Source organism: Thamnophis sirtalis, unplaced genomic scaffold (genome assembly GCF_051295495.1).
Source record: "Thamnophis sirtalis isolate CommonGarterSnake01/CBP01778 unplaced genomic scaffold, rThaSir2_p1.2 scaffold_4, whole genome shotgun sequence".
In the NCBI taxonomy this organism is placed as follows: Eukaryota; Metazoa; Chordata; class Lepidosauria; order Squamata; family Natricidae; genus Thamnophis; species Thamnophis sirtalis.
The window spans coordinates 119,314,419-119,327,331 of record NW_028261384.1 but is presented as its reverse complement, the minus strand read 5'-3'; the positions used below and the strand labels follow the sequence as shown (position 1 = coordinate 119,327,331).

Here is a 12,913-nt window from a genome sequence, read left to right as displayed (position 1 = left end):
CCTAGAGCAGTGTTTTTCAACCTTGGCAACTTGAAGATGTCTGGACTTCAACTCCCAGAATTCCCCAGCCAGCGAATGCTGGCTGGGGAATTCTGGGAGTTGAAGTCCAGACATCTTCAAGTTGCCAAGGTTGAAAAACACTGGCCTAGAGAACCAGCCAAAAGTGAGTTAGTAGAGTCCAGAATAGTAAAATAAATAAATGAATGGGATATCTTCAAGGTTCTAATCAGGATAGAGTTTTAAAATGTTTTCCAACTTTTAAAAGGAAGGGATAACCGTCACAGAGGTAGACATTCCTTCGTTCTTTTTCTCACACACTTCAAAGTGTCTAACTCTCAGGGAAGCAGGAGGCTGTCCCTTGTTCCCCGCTGAATCAGAAAAACAGATTTCCCTATAAAAGAAATGAGCAAGAATTTACAAGTAAATTTCACACTCTCAAGAATTCAGAAATGGAAGTTTCCCATCACTCTACAAATGTTAATCAGCTTACCAGTACAAGAAAGTCTGTGTCACACCCAACAATAGCTTCATGAATAGTCCAAATCTATGAGTCATTACCACTGACTGTCTCTCCTGTGGTTTATACAGAGATGGTAGTCCCATATATATACAGGTGATGTTTTGGAAAAGTTGGTTTCCAGCCACTGGCTTTCTAACAGCCATCCTTGGCCTCTCTCTCTCTCTCTCTTTTTCTTTGCAGACGGTGTGTGTCAGATTGTAGTGATGCTACTGAGTCTGTATGAAGGACTCTGGGCTGCACCAAACCCCAGACTAAAGCCCACAGACCCCCGGATGGAGTTTGATTCTATTATTGCCTTGACCAGAAACCTGCTAACTGATACCAAGACCCTCTCCAACCACTTTGTAAGTCCAGAAGCCTTCCCTATTAGAGTCCATTGGATATGATGATGATGATGATGATGATGATGATGATGATGATGATGATGATGCAAAGAAGCAGAAAAAAAAAAACCAGTAGATCTTGTACTCAAGTCATGCAAGATTCCATAAATTGATTATAAACCAACACAGTGGCCAAAATGATTCACTGGACCATCTCTAAAACGTATCACGTACCAATTATGAAAAATTGATGGGAACATACACTTGAAAAAGTAGTAAAAATGAACAGGTTAAAATATTGTGGATCTCCTGATATAGACTGATAATCTTGGGTCATAACACACCAGATTAAATATAACTGGTTCAGAAGAAGAAAGCATGGCTAATTGATGTGGCAGTTCCAGGGAATATTAGAATAGAAGACAAAGAAGACTGGAAAGATCTGAAAATGGAAACTGAAAGAATATGGTATAAACTGGCTGTGATGGTCCCAGTGGTTATCAGCGCACTGGATGCCATATCAAATAAATCTTGTATGGTGCTTAGACAATATGCAGGTTGACAAAATGTCCACCTGTCAATTGCAAAAAGGCCACACAGCTTGGATCTGCACACATACTATGCTGATACATTATGTACATCCTAAATTCTGGGGAAGAATTCAATGCGTATGAAGGCCAACACCAGTAAAGAAGTGGCAGTTGTGACTTCGCATTGTTGTGGAGAGATAACAATAATAACAATGGAAGAAGCCTTTATAAATATATAAAAATCAAGATAGTGGGCATTGCCATACCGGGAGACAGCGGAAGAGAAGAGAAAGAACTTGAGGCAATCACGAAATACAAATCCTGAAAATGGGAGCACAGTAGAACAACCATGACAAAAGAAAGCAAAAGTAGTACCAATACAAAAGGCACCTTTTGCAATCCCAAAACATCTGGCGCACCACTTGAACACCATCGGCATTGATAAATTCACCACCAGCCAATTTGCAAATGGCGGCATTGCGTGGAACAGCTTCCATCCTGCGATGATTCTGCAAACACCATCAAATAACATCTGCCAATCCCTGCTCTTTGGGAAGGCCTCAATAGGTAGATGAAAATACCAAATTCAGTGTAAACATCTGGCTGATTGCCCAACCAAGCATAAGAAAGAATGTTGCCTTCTATAAAGGCAGGAAATTGTTCACAGGGCAATAGAAAGGTAGACAGTTTGTTAAGACATGGTAGTTTTTCCTCAATCTTAGCAACTTAAAGGGTTGAGAAATCCTGAGGTATAGAAAGACCGCAGAGAGTTTGTCTTTCCATATTTGCTTCGGTGCGACAAACACTCTGTGCCTACGTGTGTGCTTGTGCATGCACACAACGAAACCCAGAGCAGGCTGCGTAATTCTTGGGTCACATGATCAGGGAGAGGAATGGCTTAGAATGAAGCAGTTGGCAGCATTCTGAGCCACTGCCCAGCTGCCTCCTATAGAGAAATATTTTTTGATTGTTTTTCTCCACTGCCTGCAGTCTTATTCAGCCCATTTTTTAGCTCAATCTTTCTTTTGCTGGCTTTTCCCATCATTCCAAATTTGGTGACATTCTCTTCATTTTCCAGAGACTTGTTCTACTGATGGACCAGCAGGCAGATGTGTTGGGAAGAATAAGCAGAAAACACCTCTTAGCCTCTAATAAAAATCAGTTATCTTAGATTTGGAGGATATTTAGGTTATTGTTTAGATTATGCTAAGTTAGTCCTCCTTTTAAAAGTAGGGCCTGCTTGTCTTGCCTTCATTGGTTTCATAGTTTTTTCTCTTTGTGTTCCCTATACAGAAGAAACATTTCCCAGCCGATGGTGAACACAAGCTTGAAACCTTACCAGTTTTATCCATGAATGCTGTAGAACTTGCCAACATCCAGGTAAAAACAGCTACCTTTTTTTTTCTTCTGATGCCCGTTTAAGATTCTTCATGGCATAATAGTTTATTTCCAGAAGCTGGTCTTTCCCAGTTTGATGCCCTCTGAGTGTACTGGATGGAGTAATGTAGTCCAAAATATCTAGAGAGCATCAGTTTGGGAAAGGGTCATCTTGTGTCTGATTGGAATATAAGAATTTCAATGAGAATACTGACTTTCTCACTATGCTCCCCTCCAGATAGGCCGAATAATGGTTCTGGTTATGTTCCAAGTTGGTGGGAATTGTATTCCAACATAATTTGGAGGACAACAAGCTCTGGAAAGCACTTGTAGGAAATTCAGCTGGTGGTGATTTCAGATGTTTCACAGCAGCCTTCTCTAACTATACCAGAGGTGTCAAACTGAAAGCCTGCAGGCCAGATCTGTCCTGCGGGATGCTTAGATCTGGCATGCAGGGCCGGCCGCCTGGAAATAGTGAAGGATTGGCCTGCAATGCTTCTGCCAGTGAAAATGGAGCTCCATGTGGGGCCTTCCCAAGCTCTGTTTTTGCTGGCAGAAGGTTGCAGGAGGCCATGCAGGAGGTACTTGAGAGACCGCTTGCTGCCAATTACCTCCAATAGACCGATCAGATCCCACAGATTAGGCCTCCTCCGAATTCCATCCGCCGGCCAATGCCGACTGGCGACTACCCGGGGGAGAGCCTTCTCTGTGGCTGCTCCGACCCTCTGGAACGAGCTCCCTGTGGAGATTCGAACCCTCACCACCCTCCAGGCCTTCCGCAAAGCCCTTAAAACCTGGCTGTTCCGACAGGCCTGGGGCTAAAGATCTTTTGCCCCCCTTCTCGAATGGTATGGTTGTTGTGTGTTTTTAAATTTTGTATTGTTATGTTCGTCTTTTTAACCCCCTGTCTGTACCCCCTTCCCTGACTGAATTGTGAGCCGCCCTGAATCCCCTTCGGGGAAAAGGGCGGCAGATAAATGTAATAAATCCAATCCAATCCAATCCATGGCCGCAGAAAATTGAACTTGGGAGCCCATTTTCGCTGGAAGATCACTCGGGCCACCACAGACACCCCTCACATGAGTGACTTCGAGCTGGCCTCACCTACCCTAGCCATGCCTACACTCCCCCCCCCCAAAGGTTAAACACAACCTTGATGAGGCCCTCCATGAAATAGAGTTTAACACCCCTGAACTAGACACTGTTCAGATATATGAACTTCCAGACTTCCTCAAACAGCACAGCTATTGCTGAGAATTTTGGGAGTTGAACCAGGCTGGGAAAGGCTGCTTCATGATCATTCCATTTTTCTTTTTCTTTTGGTGACTTTTCCTTAAGTGAACTTGCCTGTTTTCTCTGGAGATTCAAATCAAACCAGTTGCTGTCTCATGTCCCTAACATCTCAGTTTCTCTGTTGCGAGGCCAAAATGGGTCAGCATCATCATTCTCCTTCATAACTTCTGTATGGTTTTATCTTCCTCCAGGTTTCTGCAGGTCTAACCCGGTTTGCCTCCGATTTTCAAAGCTACCAACGGCATTTTGAGTGGCTGAAGAAGGCAGGGACATGGCTGCGGCCCATGGAACATGATATTGGCACAGTGCACACTCGGCTTGAACGTCTCCTTAAAAGACTGGAACATATGGTAAAGTTGGAATGAGTGGGCTCAGTACAATAATATCTGTGCTGCAAACCTTGAGGCAGTCACCAGGTGGCAGCAAAGTATTCTGATTTTTCTCTGTCTCTTTGCTGCCATCCAGTGATTTCCTGAATCTTTGCACTCCAGATGTAGTAGCTCTAAATTAGCAGATCATACAGCTGTATGATGATGATTGGGACAGTTGTCTAAATTGAGTTCGTTATTCCTCCTGCGGACAATTTATCTCACACTTGTTCTTTTCCTCTCCAGATGACGAAGCTCAATATCACACGACCCAATGATGCTTTCCCAACCCTCCCGACCCATGGGACCCACTGGTCTGTTGTCCAGGCTGGACATGCCATTGTCCATTCATTTCACCTTTATTTAGACTGGGCAGCACGAGTGCTGGTCTTGATCCGGAACAAGTTGTGAAAAACCAAGAAACAAAACTGTCCAGGATGTTTTGGAGATGTTCTTCGTAGACCAGGAACTCTTAGCTGCGTATCCCCTATGGAGGAGGGCTCAAAGAAGGAAGGAAAAGCGATGAGACTAGATTCCTCTTTTAGTAGGTGCAGTGGAGTGGGAAGAGAGAAGATTTGCCTACCCACTCATAACTTTTCCACATTGTGGGGATGTTGTGGAACAAGAGTCAGCTTTTTCGATTCCCTCAGAATGATCATCTTATCTTCTCCCTGCAGGCCTGGAAAAATAATTGGGGAAAGCATGCTACTCCTTCTTTCAAGGAAAATTTTAAACCCTCCTGCTCTCCATTGATAGAATATAACTCATTCGGACATGTGCATCGAACTGTGTCGAGTAGAGGGGAACCCATCTTGGAGGATATCCTTTATGAATCCTTGCAGTATTATCCATACTGGTGATGGAATCCCTGTTTCAGACACAACTTTGGGGCCCTTATTGATCTCGCCTTCAGGGACACAATCTATGTTTCCCTCCCAGTTTATGCTGCAGAGAGTGATGTGGGGAGGTGCCGTATGTGTAGGCTGATCTGTACTCTGGTCCCTTTCTGATGTTGGTTGGGATTTGTGGAAGTTCTAAACTCAACATAAGCGGAGGGCATGAGGTTAGGGGTAGTTTGCCCATGGAAACGTACTGCTATCCTGCTAATTGAGAATAGCAGTAGCACTTAGCTCTATATACTGTTTATCAGGGCTTTACAGCACACTCTAAGCCAGAGTTCTCCAACCTTTCTGGCAGTGGGGTACAGAGGATAGTTTCATGTGAGCTATCAGCAAGCACATCCATTTGCATGAACGGTGGGCACACATCCTCACCGCTTGTGCAAATGAAGCATGCACGCACACTCACCTGCCGCTTGCCCAAGTGGGGATGCGTATGGATCACACTCTCGTCTACCATGTCCATGGTCCAGTTCCGTATGGCTCACAGCCCAGTAGTATGTCACGGCCAGGGGATTGGGGACCTCTGTTCTGAGTGCAGAGCTTACAGAGTTAGCACGTTGCCCCCAACAATCTGGTTCCTCATTTTACCAACCTTGGAAGCCTGAGTCAACTTTGAACCAGTCAGGATCGAACTCCAGACAGTGGACAGAATCAGCCTGCAATACTGCATTCTAACCACTGCACCACCATGGCATAAAAGGCATATTGGGTGCCTCAAAAGAGATTCAGAAACATAAAGGAAAGAAAGGTATATCTTGGAGTGGGGAAGCACACCCTTTTGGGGGAGGCTGGACCTTCTCAACCTTTCACACTCATTTCAGTAACAAATCCCCTACTGATTTGTATGTATCCATTGGTACAGGATATCCAATGCAGGTCAAAACCTGCAGCCATAATCAACAGAGAATTAATAACTTCAGCCTGTTGTTAGTTAGCATTTTGATCCTATTAACCTTAAAATAATGCTCCTCGCACAAAATTAATAGAGCAGCTGCAAGGTTGTTGGCAAGCTATTTTTTGAGAGGGGAGGACTAATTTACAAATGTAAATCCATTAAGGAAAAGCACAAGATTGAGAGACAGAGCACAACAGATTGCTCTGTTTCTCTCAAACATGTATTTACCAAAAGAAAATATATATTTTTTTCCTTTAGAAAAGCAACTATACCATTACTCATATGCACATTTATGGGGATTCAATTAACCGGACAAGCAATTAAAGTTGAAAGAGTTCAGCAGATCAGGAAAAAAAAACTTTTTTTAGGCATTTGGGTCATTTTTTCTCCTAATGAGATATTTGCTTAGAAGTATATAAAATTCAATCTTTTCTCTTTTTGTTCTAAAAATACCCTGTACACATAAATATGCAGTTCTTCTTTTGTTACTTCAAAGGAATTTACCTGAGAATGAGGAATGTGAAGTTGAGGTTATAGGAAATTATGTTCCAGTTTCCCAATAAAAAACCTGGATAAATAAGAGAATTCCTGCTTTCCTTTAGCAGCAGCGCACCCTGCTGGATGAATTGTGTTTCTGTTAGGCTAGTCAGCATCAGAAAGTTAACTGGGCAAAAAGTCTAAATAAGATTGCTTCAAATTCGGAAGAGTTTTAAAAATCGCAATAATATATCACACTACACAGTTGAATTCAAACAGGATCATGCAACCCAGAAATAAGAACAGACGTCTAATCCTTCCTTCCAGAATAATAATATTTTTAAAATAGGGTTTTCTTGTTAAATATTCTTTAATGCAAGAATAGGCACCTGTGGCCTCCAAATATTGCTGGATTCCAACTGCCATCATTTCCTGGTCAGTATGGCCACTGATCAGGTATAATAGTAGTTGTTCTCCATCAACATTTGGCTCCCTATTTCTGTATGAAATTGTTATTAACCCTTCTCTTTTTCCAATAACCCTCTACTTCATAATCCCTAATATTTATAAAGCCGTTAGAATTCATCCTTGTAAGTTATTATTTTTTATTTATCAGTTCCAAGCCTGGGTCATTTTATTAATTATTGTTTTTGTCATTGTGATTATTATTATATTAATATTATTAATAATGTTATTTTATTTTGAGTATTTTCCAAGTATTTATTGACCTGCCTCTCTGTCTCTTTTTTTCCCTCCAAATTTTCCTTTTTGTAATTAAAAAAAATGATTCTTTTTCAAACGATGGGGAAAATTGAATTTGAAATAAAACTTCACAAAGGTCTAAATGAATGAGTCTTGTCTTTACTGTATGTGGAAGGAGTGAGCAAGTTTCAGTTATTAGAAATGTAATTGATTTGCTTAAAATAATGGATGTACAGGCAGTCTTTGACTTCAATCAGGGACCATTTCAATGGCACTGGAAAAGAAGTATTGCTTAGAAGTATTTTGGTTGTGCTGATGACAGTTTCTCCAAGCTCTTTAGCACAAAGGAAATCAGCTTTAGACATCACTGGCCTACCTGCCCTCCGCCCCCTCAATCCTTCTAGCCTCCTTTTCTTTAACAACCCAGGTTTATTCAGATGGTGTCAGACTCAAGATACACGTGGGTGCTGGGATTTTTTTTTTTTTAAATCTATGAATGAGGAAAGATGGACAGACAGATGGACAGGCAATCTTTGTCACTGCTGTGTTGGCCACTAAAAAGCTATTGAAGTATGTTTCAAGTAATACTTAAGGATTTAATTCTAAAAAGGAAAGAAGGAAGGAAAGAAAGAGGAAAGAAAGAGAAAAAGAAAGAGGAATTACACACCAAGTTATTTTTTTCTCTTTTCATCCTGTTTGATCCACATGGAAAAAACATCAGCAGCCAAGAAATATCTCCCTTTCTATATTTTCAAATTAATCATTTTTCATTCAGATATATAGGTGTTTCATCCAGATATAAAGGTGTTTTTTTCAGCAAAGTAAAGTTATATTCCTAACAGTAACTGCACAAAGGCAGAGGTATATTTCAGTAGACATGATCACAGTTACTGTATACAGATAGCCCTTGACTTAAAAGTTCATTTAGTGACCATTTGAAGCTACAATAGCACTGAAAACAATAACCTATGACCATTTTTCACACTTACGACCATTGCAGCATCCCAATGGTAACATGATCAAAATTCAGACACTTGGGAAACCGACTCATATTTATGACAGTTACAGTATCTCAGGGCCATGTGATCTCCTTTTGCGACCCCCCTGAATCAAGATCACGTGAAGTGTTAATACCACTTTATAATTCCTTGGTAAGACCACCCTTGGAATACTGTATCCAGTTTTGGTCTCCATGATGTAAAAAAGTTGTTGAGACTCTGGAAAGATTGCAGAGAAAAGCAACGAAGATGATTAAGGGACGGTTGCTGGAATTGGATATATCTAGCTTATGAAAAGAAGGACTAAGGGTGACATGATAGCAGTGTTCCAATATCTCAGGGGTTGCCACAAAGAAGAGGGAGTCAAACTATTCTCCAAGGCACCTGAGGGTAGAACAAGAAGCAATGGGTGGAAACTAATCAAGGAGAGAAGCAATTTAGAATTGAGAAATTTCCTGACCTTTAGAACAATTAATCAGTGGAACAGCTTGCCTCCAGAAGTTGTGAATACTCCAACACTGGAAGTTTTAAAGAAGAGATTAGATAACGATTTGTCTGAAGTGGTATAGGGTTTCCTGCCTAAGAGGGGGTTGGACTAGAAGACCTCCAAGGTCCCTTCCAACTCTGTTATTCTATTCTATTCTATTCTAAGCAAATCCAATGGGGAGGTCAGATTCACTTAGCCACCATGACACTAACTTAACAACTGCAGTGATACACTTAACAACATACATTTTGGGCTCAATTTGTGATCATAAGTTGAGCCTCCCTGCAGACAATGGATAGAATAGCAGCAAGTTCATGACCAAGATATCTGGGTCAGGGGTAGGTTCCTGTCAGCATTACTGCTGGTTCGGTGCGCAAAACTTTTTGCATATGCACAATGTTAGAAAAGGGGGGGGGATTAAATTTTTGCAATGAAGATAGTTCTGCATATGCGCAGAACCGAAAATCAAGATGGCAGCCTTGCTGATAGAACCGGTTTGGGTGCGTGGCAGGCCGAGTTACTATCTACTCAGCGAGCTGGTCTGAACTGGTAGGAACCCACCTCTGATCTGGGTCACTTCCAATGCTTACAGCCTTTTTCTACTTGCTTTAACATGGGCCTCCCCCCCCCCCGCCACTCCCCATATCCCTGTGATGTCCCTTCATCTTCTCTCTAGCCCGGTGAGACAGGCTAATTCATCCTTAACTAGAACACAGTTAAAAGTAGCACTTTCCCCTCTTATTTTGATTCTTCTTGACTGAAACTTGGAAGTGAGTAACATCTGTTAGGCATTCCCATCCATTATCTTGAAGTTGAGATTGCAATGAAAGGGACAGGGGCAACAGAGGATGAAGCGAGATGGTCCAGGTACAATCGTGGCCAAAATTGTGGAAACCTTTCGGGAAAAGTGTATTTTTGATGTTTGATGGCTATTAACACCTCTTTTCTTTGGAGTAGTACCATAAAATGATACATCAATGGAAAGATAATTCAATCAAGAATTTAATGCAGCAAGGTTTGTTCAGTTATCTGTATTCTATGAAATGTTATAGCCAAATAACCAGAAAAAAGAAGCACAACTTTTGCTTAGGTTGATATCCGGTAGCTTTCCTTCATCTGATTGTAGCCAATGAGCACGAGTGTTTAGAGAGCCAATCAGGTGTCTTTTTGTTTTGGCAATGAGCCAATCAGATCACAGTAGAATTCAGTTATTGATGTCATGTATTGAAGCTGAGAGGAGGACATTTGTCAGTGTGCTATGTGTGATCGCGCTCTCAGAGAACTGGATGAATACAAACACTGCCTATACCCATTATACTCCAGCTGCTTGCAGGTAGCCCTCGCCTGACAAGATTTCATTTAGTGACCATTCAAAGTTACACCAGCACTGAAAAAAAGTGACTTATGATCATTTTTCACACTTGCAACCACTGCATCATCCTGATGGCCATGTGATCAAAATTCAGGTGTTTGGCAACTGACTCATATTTATGCAATTGACAAGCAAAGTCAATGACGAAACCAGATTCACTTAACAGTCATACTAACTTAACAACTGCAAAGATTCACCTAACAACTACGGCAAGAAAGGTTGTAAAAAGGTTCAAAACTCACTTCACAAATGTCTCAGCAACAGGAATTTTGGGCACAATTTGTGGTCGTAAGTCAAAGACTACCTGTATATGGGGTGTTATCTAAAGTGGAGGACAACCGGTTTGACCAGATCCTGGTTTATTATGATCAGATAACAAAGATCAGGCTCAGTTCTGGCATCCCTTGCCAGCCGCTTCCCCTATGTGCCCTGTCCTTGATCCTTCATCATTTATTGTGGCAACCTCGATGGACAGGCCATTCTCTTGGCTTGAGTGGGAAACTTCAGAAAGTATTTTGCAGGAACATTGCTGGGACACTGATGGGTCTAACTTGTATTTTTCCAAATGGAAGGGCAGAGAAACATCTCCATTTGGTTCCTCCTAAGTAGTTAGCGCATCCTTGGCAGCCATGGTAGGGGAAGCAGGAGGCGCATGGATTTTCAATTTGCAAAGGCAAGACGGGCAATCAATCTGCCATACAATGAAAGACCTTTCATCTGGAGAAACCTCAATCAAATGGACCCATTCCTAAATTAAATGCCGACTATGAACTATTTACTACAATTTTAGCAAAGTGCGTTTCTGAAATAATACATACAAACTGAATTAGTTACATTCCTAAGAGGAAAATGAAGGGCAACAGTAGATTTGTATAATAAATGGACTACAGTAGAATATGTCAACAATAAAAAATAGAAGGAGCAGCAATATTTTTCAGTGCAGAAAACTTGGAGTTACTTTTTTTATTAGCATTTTTAAACAACATGCATCCAGGAATAGGATTTCAAATTTGGGTGGAGGGAATATGAACTGCAAACAGCAAAGAGGACACTAAATGGAACACTTTGCACAATTTTTTCAAGATGTAAAAACATCAGGCAAAAGTGTCCTCTTTCTCCCTCTATTTCTAATTACTTTAGATGTTTTGATGGATATGATTTAGTGAAATAGATAAATATTTGGGATTAAAATTCAGGGCAAGCAACATGTTGAAGTAATGTACTACTGACCATTATGCACTATCAGGGAGCTGATATAATGGTATGTGAGAATGACCTGATATTCTGATATTGTAACTTACAAGAAAGTTAGTATTAATGCTAATGGTTGGAGCTTCTTGTCTGCACTACCTCAAAGGGTTGGCATCTGAAGAGATCAAAGACTTACGTGAATTCTCTGGATTTAAATTCAGTGAAAATAAAACAAAAATAGTAATAAGAATGTAACCTCAGAAGAAGATGGTGGAAAAAGAATCCCAATTATTTTGTGAAAAGTTGTAAAAGGACAAAAAAATCCAGTGAAATATTTGGATCTTTATTTGACAAGATGTAAAAAAAAAAGATATTTCAGAATAATTATAATAAATCGTGGAAAGAGATTTTAAAGAAAGAGCTAGTAAGATTTAAAAAAACCTAAAACATGGTCATCTAATATTTAAAAAATTGCAAGCTTCAAAAGATAGGGGTGGTTAAATTATATTGTTATGCCAGCATAACAATATAATGTATCTATCATGGATAAGATAATGGATTAAATTGTAGATTGTCAAATATAGAAGGAGCTAGCTTAACTCATGGACTTCAAAGATACTTGTGGTATAAAGAAATAAAAGAAAATAATTGAAAGCACATACTAAAAAAAAAGATTTGATTTTAAAAAATACAGAATCTATTAAAATGAGAATAAGTCTGCCAACTTCGCTTTTAGCTTCACCATCAAATGTCTTTTACTTCAGGGACGAATATTTAATTTAATACTTGATTTAATTTAAGATTTAATCACATACAGCAATATGGTACATCCAGTTTCTAGAAATAGTCTAAAACACATCAAGAACTGCTTAATGAAGGTAGGAATTTATTATGGCTGAAATACTTACAAATTGTTAGAAGATTATAAGTGATCTCAAAAAAGGAAGAACTTTGAGAATGACAGAGTTTGAAAGACTTACACAAAATCAAGATTACCTATAAGACACTCATATAAATAGTTATTGAAATATGACATGAAGATACAACAAATAAAACGTTTACGATAAAGTTAATGCACAACAGCAAAGAAATAATCACAGTACAACAATTAGAAGAGTCATGGGCGTGGGGATTAATACAATTTACTCCAAGTTATAATTTAAGGAAAGATCAGTATAAAATATTTTACAGATGGTACATAACCCTGTCAATACCAAGATAGGCAAATCATATAACAATAAATGTTGGAAATGCCATAACAAAGAAGGATCACATGTGATGGCTATCTACGAAATAATCCCACAAAACTATTAAGAGTGAAATACATCAACATATTCAGAAAATCCTAAAACAAAATTTGCGCTGAAGCCACATTTATTCTTATTAAGCATAATTCCTGAAAACATAAATGAAAAATATCACAATTTACTAAGATACCTGCTGACAGCTAGGAGAACGAATCTGGCACAACATCAGAA

At 40.0% G+C, this 12,913-nt stretch overlaps 1 protein-coding gene across 1 annotated transcript; it reads left to right on the top strand.

Moving 5' to 3' along the window:
- The first annotated feature begins 711 nt into the window (after nt 1-711).
- On the top strand, nt 712-4,822 carry IL11 (interleukin 11). Its single transcript, XM_014052948.2, has 4 exons — nt 712-864; nt 2,667-2,753; nt 4,235-4,393; nt 4,658-4,822. Exons 1-4 carry the CDS (start codon nt 724-726, stop codon nt 4,820-4,822), a joined length of 552 nt encoding a protein of 183 aa, XP_013908423.1. The 5' UTR covers nt 712-723.
- The last annotated feature ends 8,091 nt before the right edge of the window (nt 4,823-12,913 follow it).

Bases quoted from the DNA above. Each gene is read 5' to 3' on its own strand.
- IL11 (XM_014052948.2), top strand. From the start codon at position 724: ATGCTACTGAGTCTGTATGAAGGACTCTGGGCTGCACCAAACCCCAGA. The intron at 865-2,666 runs GTAAGTCCAGAA...TTCCCTATACAG, and splicing joins AGACCCTCTCCAACCACTTT to AAGAAACATTTCCCAGCCGA. The intron at 4,394-4,657 runs GTAAAGTTGGAA...TTTCCTCTCCAG, and splicing joins TTAAAAGACTGGAACATATG to ATGACGAAGCTCAATATCAC.